Source organism: Trichoplusia ni, chromosome 1, assembly GCF_003590095.1.
Source record: "Trichoplusia ni isolate ovarian cell line Hi5 chromosome 1, tn1, whole genome shotgun sequence".
Classification (NCBI taxonomy): Eukaryota; Metazoa; Arthropoda; class Insecta; order Lepidoptera; family Noctuidae; genus Trichoplusia; species Trichoplusia ni.
The window spans coordinates 21,503,010-21,521,039 of NC_039478.1; the positions used below are offsets into that span (position 1 = coordinate 21,503,010).

The 18,030-nt window shown below is 34.3% G+C and overlaps 1 protein-coding gene across 1 annotated transcript in view; it reads right to left on the reverse strand.

The window, feature by feature from the left end:
* Positions 1–2,122: 2,122 nt before the first annotated feature.
* The window catches only part of LOC113499170 (dorsal root ganglia homeobox protein-like), a 57,168-nt gene continuing 41,260 nt past the window's right edge, over positions 2,123–18,030 (reverse strand). The window contains exons 8-9 of the mRNA XM_026879535.1: positions 2,934–3,070; positions 2,123–2,453 (exon numbers count right to left, since the gene is read on the reverse strand). Of these exons, the coding sequence (XP_026735336.1) occupies positions 2,218–2,453; positions 2,934–3,070 (373 nt within the window). The 3' untranslated portion in view covers positions 2,123–2,217. The remainder of the gene's footprint in view (positions 2,454–2,933; positions 3,071–18,030) is intronic.

An 18,030-nucleotide genomic window follows, 5' to 3' on the forward strand; every position in this document is an offset into this window, starting at 1 on the left:
ATGTTGGGTAATCATCTTCATGTCTTTTCTGAGTTTGACTTGTATCTGAACTATTTATCTCTAAGTAATGTCAAAAGGCTAAAGGGCTTTAGAAGCACTAAAATACTTCTGAAAAAGGTCAAATATTTACTTCTCTTTTTCTCTAGTCCGTCTGGTTGTTCCTGCGAGGATCGAACCCGCTACTTTCATATTTCACATATGCTTATTGCATATTTCGCAGCCCATTAGCTTAATTAATCGTTGACTCAACGGTCTAGCACTTTTGCTGCAGGCCGTCAACAGCCAAGGTTCGCGAAATTTTACTTGATCTATGTGACGGGTGTGATGATTACGTTACGACCATAAAAAAATAAATACAGAAGAAGTCGCGACGATAATAAATATCTAATCTGGGCTCTTGTACAATGACTAGGTTAGGCTAAGTTAGAACGGTGTCCATCAACGCACGTAAACAGAACTGTATAAATCATTTTCACGGCAGCGGCCGCCGAGCGTCAGACTTCTTAACCATCGTGCTATATTTATCAAATTATAGCAGTTTGACAAATATGATTCAGGAAGTTAGCTAAATGCACTGTATACTAAAGAATCTGTTGATTAAACGGAGAATCGAATCAATTTGTTGCGACACATATACATATAAGGAAAAGCAAGCTTTGAAGTCGCTCAATTAAGACATTTTGAAATAAATCGAATTATTTATTCGGGAGGTTGGGATAAAAAATAAACACCACAAAATCATTACGCATTATTAGGTATATTTTGTAATAATTAAAACAACTAATGGTACATTACTAAGTGGTATATATTTATAACGCATGTACACGCCCGCGCCGGCAATTCCCCTCATGGTGCATACTGCAGTATCGACTCACAATGTTTATCTACAGGCTTGGCGCGGGCACTTATAACTAGGTACTATTATATCTATGAGTGAATGGGTATAAGAGCAAAGTGGCTTTCTGTGTCAGATTAAGACTTAATAAATATATTCTAATACTGAATGTGTAATGAGAGAAATCAATGATTTTTATTCATGATATAAACAAGTATTGCATTTGTAGATTTTTGCGAGACTACTTTTTCATTGATTTAATAGGGACAAAAGGCATTTATTTAAAACTGGAAGTTGGCTAGCGGTAAATTAAGGATTGCTTTATATGGATCAAAGTAATTTTGAATGCTTACATTTATTTTTCATATTATAATCCTTGAAAATAATGTGGTAGGTGTTTCCCAAGTGCAGTTACTAGGTACTTTAATGTAACATTTCTTATGTTTCGTTCGGAAACTTTAATAATAATGTACTTAGTATTTATGTGTCTTACAGTTTCAATGTTTGACAAAGCAATGAATATCTGTGTTATTATAATGCCTTAATTATTTAACAAATGGTTTCCATTCTTTCCTTATTCTTAGCTACATGTAAACCGTGAACTATATACAATCTGTGACCTACGGACAACGTACGAACATCGAATTACTGTCTAATTAATTAAGTTCATAATTATTTACAATTTTCTTAAAACTAAATTATAATAAAAACGAAATATTCACAACAGTTGGTCGAATACTGTGGTAGTGTAGGTTTTAATTATTCTAATACATAAATACATTTTTTTTATGTTTTTAAAATATGGCAACAACAAAAATAAACTGTCTACACCTTAATAAAAAAGAAACAAAATTAAAACAATTGAATACTGTTGCCGGTAAAATAAGATTCAGGTATTTTATTTTAACAAGAATATCACTGGTGAAATAGGTACTTAAAACTAGATTTTTATTATAATTTAAAATATTTTTATAAACGAAAAATGTACAATGTTGTACTAAACTATTTTATAAAATAATACTTGAGTTAAATATTTCTACATTGGCACATAATTATGGCAATCGACTTTCGAAAGACATGGCACTTTGAATTCACGAGTGATGCGATGATACAAGTTTACAATTAGATAGTTACTTGTCTGTAATATTTATTATTATTAATCTAAATAATATTGAACGTAGACATCGTAATTTTATTTCGTCCTATTCATAATCCAGTTACGAAAAGAACACTATTCAGCTGAATTCGTTGAGACTTGAGAATATACCCCAATATTCCGAAGAACAGAATACTCCTCAAGTCCTCATATTGCAATTTATTACATACAATGGCAATACTATAGAATGAAACAATATTGTATACATTCCTCAACTCTATACAACTTATTCGTGATGTTTCTGCGTTTCATGCGCAGGCGCCGGTTGTTGGGATTCATGTGGGAGTAGCGGTAGGGGGGGGAGTGGTAGCGGGAGCGGCAAGGGGAGGAGGGCGCGAGACTGGAAGCTGGCGAGGGAGTGCAGGAGTGCGGCGGAGTGCTCGTGAGCCTTCCGCCGGAGTTCTGCCACGCTGGAGGACCGAGCCTCCTCCTTAGGGCAACAAGGGCAAGGTGCACCCCAACCTGAGAAAGAATTGACATAGTTAATGTTTGCAAAATATTAATAAGAGTATTTATTTTAAGTGTCAAGGTCTAGAAGTATAGTGGGTATTTTTATTCGTTTTAGGAACAACGACTCTCGCATTAAGGAATTTAATCCTTGTATCGAGGAACTGGGGTGTTTCACAAATGTTCAAGTCGCATGGACACGTCACGTCAAGTCCCGATCGTGGAGTAAACAAATGCTTGTCGTATGTGGGGATCGAACCCACGACTCGGTTTTGACATTATATTATTTTGCAACTTCGACTTATGCTTTATTGGTTTTCTTTTTTTCAGAGTAGGTAATTGCCTACATTTTGGAACAGAACAACGATAATCATTGAAACACCTTGATACTAGTTGACCACTTTGGACTTGAAATCTTTTTTCCTGGCATTTAATTAAAAAAAGATACCCTTGATGTTTGATCAAATAATCACACAGAGAGCTTTAAATCCTTACCTTTTAGCGGGAAGAAGGGCTGCGACAGATGGTTCAGGTGTTGTGAGAGATGTGACAAGTGTGGCGGCAGGAACAGGGGCGGCGGCGGCGCTGGTGGCGGCTCGCCCGCGCCAGGGGAGGTGCGGAACGCGCCCGTACTGCAAAGAAACGTGGATGTAAGGACATGCTCGTACTATATGAGGTGTCTTTATCGTTGCTAGATTTGTGATGTGGGTAAAGAATGTAAAAAATAATCAAAGTCGTTACTTATGATGATGAGAACCACAGATTAAAAATGAATCAAAAATGTTATTTGTGTCGTCTGTTTCCGTTGTACGGGCTGATCTATGGAAATCAAGTGTATGCTGTTGTGATAACAAGAACAAACCTTTTTTAGTTCAGAACACTTTGGTTTATAAGTTGAATAACATTAAGCTAACGTAAAATGCAAACTTAGTAAATATTTGGCAATAGAGATGTAATTTTTTTCCAATGCCCTTTTTCTGTGTGCCTATAGTAGTTTACTAAATAATAATGAATACTTTTCTTAGCCAACATGAATCGATCAAAAGAGAACTTGCAAGTGACGTCACTTGTGGGTATTATTTTTTTTCATTCTAATATTTTATTTTATTTTATTTTATTTTATTAGGGAAACAAACAGATATTATATATAAACAATTACAATCATAATAAACTAAACATAATCCAAAACAGTTTCCACACTTAAACAATACATTCGCGCCAAGAATGTTAAACAGGTATGAAAAAGAGGAGAAAAAAAAAAATATTTCAGTATCAAAAATAAATAAAAATAAAATTCTTCCTTGCATCAAACTAAATTGTTGAAGTTAAAAAAATCTCAAATGCTGATGGGAACCAAACAATCGTGAATGGCTCTTTTAAATTTAGGAAACGAAATGTTAAAAAACATCTATGAAAAAATACAATATTTCAGTATTCAAAATAAAAATTATTTGTATCTTACAGATGTCTTCAACACCCCGCCTCCCAAATCCAAAAAAAATAAAAAAATAAAAAATCACCCACGCCCGCCCGGCCCCTCCCAACACCCGAGACCCCTCCCAGCCCGATACAAAGAAGAATTCCCATCCCCGACACCGAAACACTGCACTTCCTCATAGATGCTTTCAAACTTCCGTTGTTTAAAAACATCCATGAGAAAAATACAACACCTCAGCACCAAGAACAAAAACTCCTCCCCGCACCAAGCCAAAAAATCCCAAATGCTGAGAGGAACCAAACAAACGTGAATGACTTCCCCAATTCTAGGAAACGAAATGCTAAAAACATCCATGAAAAAATACAATACTTCAGCATCAAAAATTTCAATACAATATTTCAGTATCAAAAATAAAAATAAAAATAACAAATCTTCTTTGTATCAAACTAAAAAAAAAATCTCAAATGCTGAGAGGAACCAAACAATCGTGAATGATTTTTTTATATTTAGGAAACGACAGGTTAAAAACATCTATGAGGGTATCACTATTTCCGTTATTTATAATATCATTATACAGCCGGCATGCTCTTGAAATAAATACATTTTTTCCATAATTAGTTCTTGCAGTAGGAATGAAGAATAAAGATTTCTTTCGAGAATTAATACGTGGACATCTCAAACCTATCCTATTTAAGAGGTAAGGAGAGTCAGCTTGACTTCTTAATATTTTATATAAAAATAAAGGTCACGTTCCTTTCGTCTTGTCTCTAACGAAGGTATATGAGGTATTTTTTCAGAATAATTATTTTTATGACTTCTCCATATTATATGCTTATTCAATTTATCTTGGATCCATTGTATTTGCTCAATATATACTTTGTATTGTGGGTTCCATACCACAGATGCATATTCCAGAATTGGCCTGATGATCGTCTTATACAACAACAATATTGTCGACAAACGCTTAAAATCTTTAGTAGCTCTCAGCACAAAACCTAACATACGATAAGCCCTACTAACAATGGACGTGATGTGCCTATCAAAGATCAGTCTACTATCTAATTGGACTCCCAAATCTCGCACTTCAGACACCCTATTGATATATTCATTATTTAATTTATAACTATACTCAATATATTTTTTCTTTCTTGTATATGTAATTATATGACATTTTTTTACATTGAGGTAAAGCATATTATTAGTACAATAGTTAGATAAATTATTTATATCATTTTGTAGTCCTCGACAATCATCTATATTTTTTATAATTTTATAAACCTTCTTATCATCAGCATATAACAAGAAATTTGAATTATTAAATACTGAATGAACATCATTAATATATATATTAAATAAGAGGGGTCCTAGATGCGAGCCTTGTGGTACGCCTGATGTAATCGGTATAAATGTTGAACAGAAACCTTTAATAGTAACAGCCTGACTACGATCTCGCAGGTAAGACTCCAACCACCTAAGCAAGTCGCCATGTATACCGATGCTCTCGAGCTTACGTATAAGTATTCTATGGGAAATTTTATCAAAGGCCTTTGAGTAATCGGTATACACGACGTCTACTTGATAGCCCTCATCCATAGCCAAGGTCACATTATCAATAAAGTCACACAAGTTAGTTTCAGTAGATTTTTTACTAATGAAGCCATGTTGCTGAGGTATCAATAAGGGCTTAACAAGCGGCGTAATCATATCACACACAATTCTCTCAAACAGTTTAGGTATTACACTAAGCTTAGAAATGGGACGGTAGTTCTTAATATCGTGTTTGTCACCACTTTTAAAGATGGGGACAACAAATGACCGTTTCCATAATATTGGCATGACACCTGATCGTAAGGATGCATTGAATAATTTATGTAAAGGGGTTGACAGAGCTTTATGACACTTTTGCAGAAATAAAGGAGGTATGCCGTCAGGACCACATCCCTTTTCAGTGTTTAGTTTTTTAAGGTAATTCAAAACAGTATTTAAGGGAATACTAATTCCACTAAGATTTAAAGACGTCTGGTTTTGACAAACAAAACTTGAGTTAGTTGGACAATTCATAGTATCTTTTTCAAAAGCAGAGCTGAAATAAGTGTTAAAGAGATCTGCTATGTGTTTACCGTCTGAGGATGCAGCATCATCCAGGTGTAGACTGTCGGGGAGGTAATTTGATTTTTTTTTACTCTCAATAAAAGCCCAGAATTGTTTACTATTTTTTGATATATTATTTTCAATTTTTTTTATATAATTATCATAACATTGCTTAGCAACTCTTTTTTGTCTATCCCTTAAAAGAACAAAGGTTGAATAATCCTTATATTGACCATAACACTTCCATTTCTTGTGAAACTTTAATTTTTCTTTAATAATTTTAGTTAATGCTGTGGAGTACCATACTGGATATTTATTTTTGTTATATATAGTTTTACTTGGAACATGAGCACTTATCACTTCCTCTAGAACACTATAAAATCTTAATAAAGATTCATTAATGTTATCCTCATCTATGACAGTCTCCCAATCTATACAACAAAGAAGAGAAATAATAGCATCATAGTCGGCACTACCAAACATACGAGTAACTTTCGGTGGGGAATGTAAAGTGTTTAATTTTATGTATCTAATAATAACATCCAACGCTGGATGGTGAGGATCTTCAGTGACTAATGGGAATGTAGATTTGGCAACTGTGCAATTAACATTACTTAATATTAGATCGAGTTGTCTGTTATTAATATTTGCAATCAGATTATATTGTGAAAAATCATTAAGTGACAAAAAGTTTGACAAAGCATTAACTAAGGGATCTGTTCCTATTGAGTTTAAAACAGCCTGGTTATTCTGTCCTGTTGATAGCCAGTCTGCATTTCTTATATTAAAATCACCTGTTATGAAGAATAGATCATTTGGATAAGTTACTACAGATTGGGAAACTTGTTCATAGAATAAAACTTCTTCATTAAGCTGAGAATTAGTCTGCGGAAAATAGCAACAATACAACCTTAGTTTGGAATTTAAAGTTGGTTTTTTAACACAAACATTCAAAGATAAAATATCTGCTGACATTGAGTCATTTGAAGGTTTGATGCTGACATCCTCAACTGATAAACCCTTCCTTATTGCAATAAGAACCCCTCCACCCTTCTTATCTGATCTAGAACTGTAATCCCTATCACATCTGTAAACACTAAACCTGTCATCAAACAATTCTGAATTAAATATCCCAGGCAACAGCCAAGTCTCACTCAAACAAATCACATCATATGAGCAGAGCAACAAATTTTTGAGAAATAAATTTGTCTTTGTGCGTAATCCCCTAACATTTTGGTAATAAATACTTATTTGAGAGAATGTGAGATATTAGTAATATAACATTTTGTGACAATTAAATAAAAGGTACCTTTTAACATCAAGAGATAAGAACAAGACGAATCCACAGTGCCAATTATGGAATATGCATCATAGTTTACCAATTTAATCAATAACTTCCTCATTCTTCCTGCTGTAACAAATAATGCTATAATTAATATATACAATATATAGTTAAGTAAATAGTTCCACTCAAGAACAAAACAAAAATTGAATTTCCTTACTCTAAGCATTGAGCCAATTATGGAATGTATGTAATATTTTACCAACTGAATTAATAATGCTGTAACAAACAATGACATAATTAATATATTGTTAAGTATTTGGTTCCGTTCAAAACAAAAACAAAAAACAAGTTTCCTTACATTAAGAATTATAACAAACAGAGATACAATTAATATATTACTTAGAATTAGGTTCTGCTTATGAATAAACTTGAGAATAAGCATAAAGACTACAATGATAAACTCGGCTAAAATTAACAGTTGACAATAAAGAACAATAGTATATCTTCCTAAATTAACTTTTTTAAGTCATCCTCGGTCAAAATATGAATTGCTGAACCTGAGTCGAATTTACGTACTAGTATAGTGTAGTTTTTTACCCATACATATTTGTATTGCTTTTCTTCAGCTAACTTCTTCACTTTGCTTAATAACATCTTTTTGGAACTTGTTAGGTGTTCATTAAAATAAATCCGAGATGTTTTATCAGTATAGCCAATGTCACAGGCTTTTAGATCTTTTTGATCTCTCAAGTGGGATAAAAACTCATCTTTCTTATACCTGGACAGAAAGCGGACTACCACTGGCTTTGGTTTTTTGAGATCCTTGTTTAGGTGAGCCACTCTAGTCACAAAATCGATGTCAGTCTGCGCGTTGAAAGGACATTTAGCATATGTAGCTAGCTTAGAGAGGGTTTCAATCAAGTTTTCACCATTTTTTTCTGGTAGACCTATAATTTCAATGTTGGACCGCCTTCCCCATTGCTCTTGTTTTTCAATACTTTCATTAAGCACTTTCAAGTGACCTTTCAAGTCATTTACTTCCATCTCGAGTGTATTTATTATCTTGGTCTTTACTTCTACACAGGATATTCGTTCAATAATAGAATCATACTTTTCAGTCATGAACTTAACACTATTTTGCAACACAGTTACTTCGGTCTTCAGTTCCATAAGTGTATTATTAATATTGGAGAAAGCCGAGTTAATTTCCTCTTGAATAATACTGCGTAAAGTTTCCTTCGACGTAGAAATCAACTCCTCCTTTCTTACAGCAGAGCCTTTTCTCGTCGTAACATTATGTGATGCTGAGGATCGCACTTCCACCTTATTATCATTCTTGATGGACTTAGCTGGCAGAGGGGTCTCACTTTCTTTTATTTTACCATTACTTCTATTACTATCTTCCATTTTTTTTTCCGTACGTTAGGGCTATGATGATATATGTATTTTATGATGATGTACAATAAAGATTATTCTAATCGAATCTAATATTATGCAACTCAATAACCCCGTACTACTTAAATGTAATTTTAAAGTTTCTCTACAGAGAATGTTTTATTTAAAATCTGTCGTGCAAAGTGTTGCATATCGAGTGAGCTGGCTTTGATCTCGCAAACGTTATTTGTGGGCAGTCAACCGAGACTCGAGACGAACGAGACAAGCGCCATGTCTTAGGGTGATCTGCGCTTTAAAAAATGGTGTAATACAATTTGTGTTTTTTTTTAGGTTATGTGTGGACGTTTGCGATTTGAATAGTGGTTTCGTTTGTAAATTGTGCGGTAGTTTGAAATTCAGGAAAATTATTTCCCTATTGTCTTTTTCAATGTTTAAGTTACAATTATAAATCCAATTGTTGATGTGCCTATAAACTTCTGTCTTGTGCGTGTTTAAATTCAGAAGCAACAATTTTAATAACTCTTTGTTAGTAGCTGTTTTAAGAAAAATGTTAATTTACAACTTATTGTCTAACTTATGCTTCTAACAGGCCAAACATCAGCTACGATATCAAAGAATACTATATAATATATGAAACAATGAGTAACTCTAAATATCCTTAAAGAAAACAGTTACAAAGTAAATAAGGTTTATACAAATATTTATCCAATTAACAACAACACTAAAACACATCGTTATGCTGAAACTATTACAAAATTCAGCGCTAGATGGCGTTGGGACAGACAATGAAATGAACGCTGGGCCGAGGTGTCGCGCTGTTCTCGCATTCCCTCAGTGCATACTTGATGTGCCGCGACGGAGACCATATCAAGTCATGAGCGGTAGCGGGTTCGTTCAGGCCACCTTGTCTATTCTGGACAGTCTCACTAAACAACTCCTTGTCACTGAGTGACTTTGAATTATCAGTTTTATCGTATGTTGTAATGGAAATTTTAGAACAGATCGAAACGCTAAACGGTATGGCTATTAGATTCCGTCACGTGACTCGATCGTTAGCGCTCCAAAAAATGTTAAGCTTCATTTCTTTTGGTAATGAGACATGAGGTTGTTTCATATAAACGAACTATTTGGCTTTTTCCGGGAAACCGAAATGCTTTGGTGATGAGAAAAGGTTGTTTTATTATGCAATGTTTAACAAGGAAAAGTTTGTTGCATAGCGTCCAAGCAGTATTAATAATGCAATTTACTATAGGGCGAAATTCAAATACCAACAATTGCAAACTTTTTGCCTGAGGCATTCTCTACCAGTTAACCATTTGTACCTTATTCTGTCTACTTACAGGTAAACACAAAATCGCTCATGGGTGTATGAGCGATTACGCTTACGATTACGACTCGCACCACCCCCCACAAATTCCCTCTGGCACTCGTTCAATGGAATCAAAGGATTTGCGTTCATTACCGGCGCTAATAATTGATGGGCGGCCGCGACACTAACGCGCTTCCAGGCGTCTACACCAACACACCTCACTCATCGGTATCGGTATCGGGAGTTTTATTTAAAGGCTTTGAGGATGCTGATATTGGAAAGGATAAATAGTTTTGTAGTGTTGAAGGTTTAATGATATGTTATGTAATGAAGTGGTTAAAAGAATTTGTATGCTGGTATGTGGTGATTAACTAATTTAAGTAATCTTGATAAGATTTTTTTATAGTTCGGGGAATGTGTGATAATATTCAGGGAGTAAAGGGTTTTTTATTTAGAATACTTCTTATTTAGAATTATTTCGGAAAGCTACAAACCAATATCTCATTAAGGTTTCCGCTAACCTAACGTCTGCGACCACATTTGGAATAAAACTTTCCACATAAAACCATCCTTTAAAAATCTTACTCCCTCCTATATCAATGATTCTCTTGCAGTCTGAAATTCCATTATGTATAGCAGGGGTCAAGTTAGGATTGTGTAACGAAGCGCGCCTCTATTAATTGATTTTAGAGGGAGCGGGGTGGAGGAGGGGGGGGGCATTTGAAAATGTCCTCCTTGAGTCCCGACTAATATGAATATTCAACCAGAGAGCACTGTCGGGTAGTACGAACAAAGAGAATTAATATTACGCTTAACAGCGTTAATGTTTTGATTAGGACAAGGCTGGTGAAATTGAGTGGCATGTAATATTCATAAACGATGTAAAGTAGTTATTTGTAGCTGGCGGCTGACGTCACTCGCTCAACTTAGTTTGGCGGAGGAATTTGTGTCTTGAACGTAACGCGATAGCGATTATCAACGGTTTTGAATAGACCATGGTCTTGTATCTGTCTATGGATGGGAACGTCTTCCTAAAACTGACAATTTGGAAAGAAAGTGATGGTCTGTGACTGTTAAAGAGCACGTTTAAAATGTGATCGTTGACCTATCAGGTTGTAAGATTTAGACACACATAACTGTGCTGAACCACATGATTGTGCTCTATGTACCGAATAGCTGGCTGGTTGCGCTCTGGACATATCTCATTCACTAGGTATTTGAATATTGTGTGAAACGGAAACATCTTTTTTGGGTAAAGTGAGGGAATCCTCATGGACAGTGTTACTCTTACCGAGTAGGTAAACATAAACCGCCGTGTACCGTCTCCTGCGTTTACCAACAACATACCAGCTGTACCTGTGTAGCAAGCATACAAATTTTCCACAAAATGTATAAGCCATACTGCACATTATATACTATAAACAATTATAATTAAGCACAGTATATAAAGCTACAGTCAAATCAAGTCTCATGTAATCAGTCGCGTCTCAAAATGCGGTCTGATAAGAGACAGGACCCGAGATCACAACTAATCTGACGCTATATGCTAAGCCCGCGGCTTACGCTGTGACACCCTCTAATTATGCATCGCTCTTGTAAACATGTATCACTTTGGTGTAATTGTTAATTATATACAGTTTGAATTTAGAATGAATTTTAGTTTAAAAAGTTAAACGTTAAAGATTAAGAATTATAGTTTTGAAATCTCTGTGTTGCAACATAAAAAATATGACACTAATAAACACATTTAGGAATGGCAATCTTTAAGTAAATAAACATTATCCTTAACCTTATTTCTTCTCTATATACAAAGAAACATTTTCTTAATGTACTACAAACAAGTAAATATAAAGACACGATTAATAATAATCTCCTACGAACCAAAAACACAAAACAAAAACTTAACAAATTCTCAAATTAATTTAAGAACATAATTAACAGCTTAATTTCCCCGCACCCTGTACCCAGTAATACCTCTCCTGTTCCCTGTACTTCGTGTACCATGTTCCCTGTCCAGCCTGTACTGACTGTAGTCCATGTACAGGAATTCGTCCTCTAACCTATATTTAGTTGGGTGTAACGGCGGCGCGGTCGACGCGGCTAATGACTGCGTTCAATTATTCATGCAATTAACTGATTATAGCGACACTCTGCCCGCCTCTCCCCTCGCTGATGTCGTAGTTTGTGTGTTAGTTATACGGTATGTAGGTATTCGCTATTGGGAAGGAGGTTATATTACAGATGGAAACTTAAATAAAGGTTTTGGTATTGTTTTTTGTTATAACGTGAATGAAAATATGTTTCCGTATCTAATGTGTAACCATCTACCTAGTATTTAAATTCTATTTATATTATAAACGCGAAACTTTTAAGACATGGATGAATGTTTTTTTACTCTATCGTGCAAAAGCCTGAACGGATTTGGAGTAAACTTGGTACACAGATAGGTTATAACCTGGATTAAGACAATTTTATCTCGACTTTATGTTTCAGTGGGATCATTTTCGATTTTATCGGGCGAAGCCGCTGGCAATAGCTAATAACACGTACCTACATGAATAAATAATTATCAGGTTTAACTTAGTTCTAAAATCAGACTATTCGTGATTAATTCTTATCACTAAGGCGCTAAAAGTACTGAATTGAAAATTGTTTACTTTCGTTCAAAATTCCAACACAATACAAACACGTCCTATTTAGATATACGATATTTAAATATTAAACTAAAATAGTTTTTAGTTTGTAATTAAGAAACCCTACGCAATAAGCCTCACAAATAATATATCACCCATCCAAATAGGTAAGTATATATTCTAAGCACAATAATTTAAATAGCGTATGAAAGTTCAATTCAAATTTGAAAAAATAGTTTACATTATAAACAACAGTAATTAATGAAAATTTCTATCTGCTAGAACACCGTAGAATTTCTAGAATATTGTTACCAAGAAGTGCCGTCGCCACTGTATCAACAGAATTACTGTCAATTTATAATGTTGCATTATTAATTTTCATTTGTGCAGCGGCGGGCGAGGCAAGTGTGGATTCAGTTAGCGGCTCAACTATAAATCGATAATTTATTCATAGAGACGTGTCAGGCACTTCATGAGGTTGAATATCAAAGGCATAGACAATCAAATAATAGAGACGCGGGTAATTTGCTGTAATGTCAGGATTTGTTTAAGCTGTTTGGAGATTTTCGAAATTGTTGTCTGCGTTGTGATGAGAGTGATAAACACAACGTAGATATTATTGAAAATCGATGTAATGTTATAACTTTTGAATGGCAGATTCATTTATCGGGGTCCTTTCACCAATTTCAGAACAAAACGAAGTCGAAGCTACTCATGATTACACTCAAAATCAAAATCAAAAAGTTTTTATTTCGAATAGGCCGTTTCTCAGGCGCTTTTAAAACGTGACATTACTGACTCTAGTTGCACGGTTCCAAAGTTTCATTCATAAGGAGAAGCACCGGCAAGAAACTCCATAAGTTATTTTTTTCAAAATAAAATATTATAGTGACATTTGACACTGATGACATTAAATTATGTCAAATAGTTTTTATAAATTATAACAACTAAATTAGTTTTGCGGTATTTCGATCATATTTCTTGGCCACCGAGTAAATTTCTCCTTAATATTTAAACTATAAAAACAGGTTAATTAAGATTCTCTTAAAAAACACTAATCACACAAGCCGATATAAATATAAATTAGCTAATTCCCAACATAATTTCCAAAAGGAAAATATTAAAGCGTCCTAACACTCAATTTATGTATATCTTTAAGAAGCAAATTTAATTCTTGTGCGAAGGTGGGTGGCGGCTAGGGGAGAGAGGGTCTAATTGCCAATTTTCTCTTTACGCCATTTTTTCAGCTTTTAAGGAGAAAAATTCGTTAATGCATATTTAATAGCTGTAATCGTCTCTACCTCTCAAGATATTAGCAGCCACCGAGTCCCGTTTTAAATACAGCGGTATGTTTTTTTAATACACAATTTGTTTATTTAGTCATTTGTAATCTGCTTGGCGGTTTGTGAGTTTGTGACGGTCAGTTTTATAATGGCCGCCGTTTAGACGGTTATGTTCGACAAGATAATGGAAAAATTGTGGTTAATTGTCACGAATAGTTACGGGTAGGTATCAAAAGAAAGGAAAAACAAAAGGACAATCAAATTAACTATTAAAAAATACTCCCTTATAACAATAGAGTATTATATTTTTGAACCGATTTTAAAAAGGAGAAGGATCCTATTCGTCTGTATTTTGTTACCTCAGAACTTCAGACTGGATCTTGTTGGTTATATTTTCATCGTCGTGAAATAGCCCTAATTAGTTCCAATAGAACGTCATCAAGTTATTGTCAACAGTTAATAGGCTTTATTTTAAGTAGCTTGTATGTTTCTGTTGCTAAAAAATAAAATAGTATTTAAATTTTTCAACAATACAGGGTTCATATGTAAACCTGCCATGAACAGGCATGGTCATAAATTTCTTTCCTATTTACTTTGTCAGTAGTAGTTGGTCGCTGTTATTTGCACACAGGCAAACAGCGGTTGTCATATATTATTTAGGCAATGACAACAAATATGACGGGTTCCATCATCATAGTTTGATGCAGGTCAGAAAGGGTAGATTAGGTAATGTGTGATCTAATCATATTAATACAATTTAATATTAATCCTAATTTTGATAAAGATAAGTTAAAGATATAATCTATACTATTATATAAAGCTGAAGAGTTTGTTTGTTTGTTTGAACGCGCTAATCTCAAGAACTACTCGTCCAAATTGATTGAAAAATTATTTTGGTGTTGAATAGACCATTCATCGAGGAAGGTTTTAGGCTATATACCATCACGCTGCGACTAATAGGAGCGAAGATACAATGGAAAATGTGAAAAAAAAAACAGGCAGGTCATAAATCATAACTTATATCTTCTACCCACGGGGACGAAGTCGCGGGCAGCAGCTAACTAGTATGGTAATAAAGATGTTACATACATTGCGCAGCGTAATATTCTGCTGTTTCTGTCACGTAAATATTTGAATTGGTACAAATAATTATTATATCTACTATAAAACAAATTAGAAAACTATAAAAAAGACATCTAATATCACTTATATTTAAATAGGGAACACTTATATTGAAAGCGTTATAGATAACTTTGACAGATTGAAATCACATTCGTAATTCGACTGACTTTTTTTAAGGTGATGGCTGCCGTGTGGTTAATGCCATTAAAATTTCAGCCAGATCTAGAAAGTAGTTTTAGCGTTATGACGACGACCTGACGAAGCATTTTCATTGATAAGTTCTATTTATACTAATCTCGCTTAGACACATATCCAACCTGAAATAATCCTGTCGTTTTCGACTTTTAATGAAACTAACCTACAATAATTATTTTTACACTGCCGTACTCATTCAAATGACTACGAAAAACGCACTTATTGGAGTCACCCAGTGTATGTCAAGAGGAGAACTGTAAAGGGTTCTAAGTGGTATCGATATCCCGGATTTATCCCAATGGCCCTTCAGATAAATTGCCTGTATTACTGGATCAATAATTGTTTTAAATGTGGTTTGTTCACACGCTAGGATAGACGTCACTTATTTTCTTTTTGACACTTCGTTAATTGACTATCTAATTAGTTATTATTCGATGCTCATTCTATAATTCTTGGGTTTTAGAAGGAAATGTGTGAAGGGAACGGGAAACAGAACTTATGTGACCGCAAACTATTGATGCATATGACCTTTGTCATCTATACTTCTATACTAATATATAAAGCTGAAGAGTTTTTTTTTGTTTGAACGCGCTAATCTCAGAACTACTGGTCAATTGATTTTTTTTTTTTTTTTTTTTTTATCTTAAATTATTATAGGAGCGAGATAATACAATGAAAATGTGAAAAAACAGGCAGTATAAATCATAATATAACTTCTACCCACGGGAACGAAGTCGCGGACAACAGCTAGTAAGAAAATAAAACTTGTAACCAACAGCTGGATAACACACCGCAAGAAAACCTCCCGAACTGTTATTTAAATTTCAAAGGGGTGTAAAAAGCCTAGAATGATGATCAAATATTGCCAATAATCTAAAATAACAACCCTTAGACGTCATCCCTCTGCCCCGCGTCTCCAGGGCCCGCGCGGTCCGCGACTGCCTTCAGCTCGCCATAATCCCACTCATACATAATACGCACATATAAATTTCAATTTTAAACCCGGTTCAAGTTACAGCCATTTGCAGAATTACGCGTAGGGTCGGTAACGCGGGTAGACCGGGGTAATCTGGTAATGTGTTTGCGACGCGACCTTATAAATAAACAAGGTTTCTTTGCACTCGTCTTGTCTTCTTGAATTTTTGCACGGTTTTTTATTATTTTTGGCGGGCTTCCTCTATTATGTAGAGGTGCAATACAAGATGCGAGCACTCACATAAATTAAAGCTTGAATAGTAATATAAACTGTTTTGTTGCAAATTATGGGTGCTGCATTAAATAAGCTGATTTAATATTTATATTTTTTAAATCTATTGAAGTATTCAATGTACATACACTCTTGCCCCTGCACCTTTATTTACTAATAGTTATTTTGCAGTATTTTCCAATTTGTTCTCTACCTAAAAACGATTATAGTATAAACGATTATAAATAGTATTTTAGAACGCAACTATTAAAAAAAAAACAGCCCTTCGCTATCATTGTATCAAACCAAAATAAAAATACCGTACAACATATTTGTAAATAAAGTTTAATAAAAATAAATACGCGTTAATTAAACAAATATTTCTACAGCCAACGGGAATAGGAGCCGGCGGAGCAGTAACCCCACTTGATTGCAACAGTTGTAGCAAACCGCATCCAACCCTCAACCGCCGGGGGTCACGTCAAGTCTATAAGTCCGGTACGCGAGGGTTCAGAATACCCCCGTGTTGTATTGATGATCGCGAGCGGGTTGAGATATACTTTTTGTATTTGAACTTTTTTGTGGTAGAACTTTTGCTATTCTTTTTGTCCAAATACCGAATTTAATATTTTTTTGTTCGGTTTCCTTTCTACAGTATATTGTAAGAATTTAGGTTTTTTAGTCGAAACTGATTTTTTGGTTTTAATAATAAATTGAAAGCTGTTTCTTTAACTTAAGTACTAACAGTAAGTTGAGCTACAAAAATTTTAGTGGCATGCAATATTAAATAAATATTAAAGTGGAGGATTTTTTAAAAGCAAGGGTTCAAAATAACACAAAATGACACTGAGAAAATGAAGTAAACCCGTGTTAATAAAATAAACAGAAACGCAAAATATCTGTTAAAAGAGTTCACTTCCCCGGAGTTTGGCATCAGCCGTCAATCGGCGCTAATCCGTCAACACAAATAATAACATTTGCTCAAATCCGCCGCAGCTAATGTAGCCGCATCTCCCCGCGGACTTTAAACTGCTTACATTTGGTTTAAAAATCCCCGACCTCCCCAATAGAGCTTATAAGCCGTTCGGTAAGAGTCTCCCGAAACAATAAGGATATGTGACTTAAAAATCTACTCTTTATTATTTATTTATTGTATTGGAACAATGGAAATGGTTTAGGGGAAACTCGGGTTTGATCTTAAATTTCCTTTTTATTATACTTAATGTGGTTTTCAATGTGGACGGTCTTTTGTTTTTGTATCTAATATGACTATTCCTAGTTTAAAAAAAACCACATGTTAATAGAATAAAATGAAAAATAAGAATTATCAATGAAAATATGTACCTACATATTTAGATGGATTTTCTAGATCGTTAATAAAAGCAATAAATAGCAAAAAACTTAAACACAAAAATAATTCACATTTTCAGTAACTCTTCTCTCCTCGCCAACACCCGTTCAAACGAACCGCAGCCGATCAGAATAAAGTCCAAACATCAATCTAATAGAGGCTTATTCTCAAACGAAGTGTGGGCTATTCTCATAAAACTAAATCGAAACACATTCGTTCAAATTACGCATATAAATTGAGACAGCATTGTCGCCAGCGTCATAAATTTCAATGACTACACTGAGTTATCAAATTAGAAAAATTA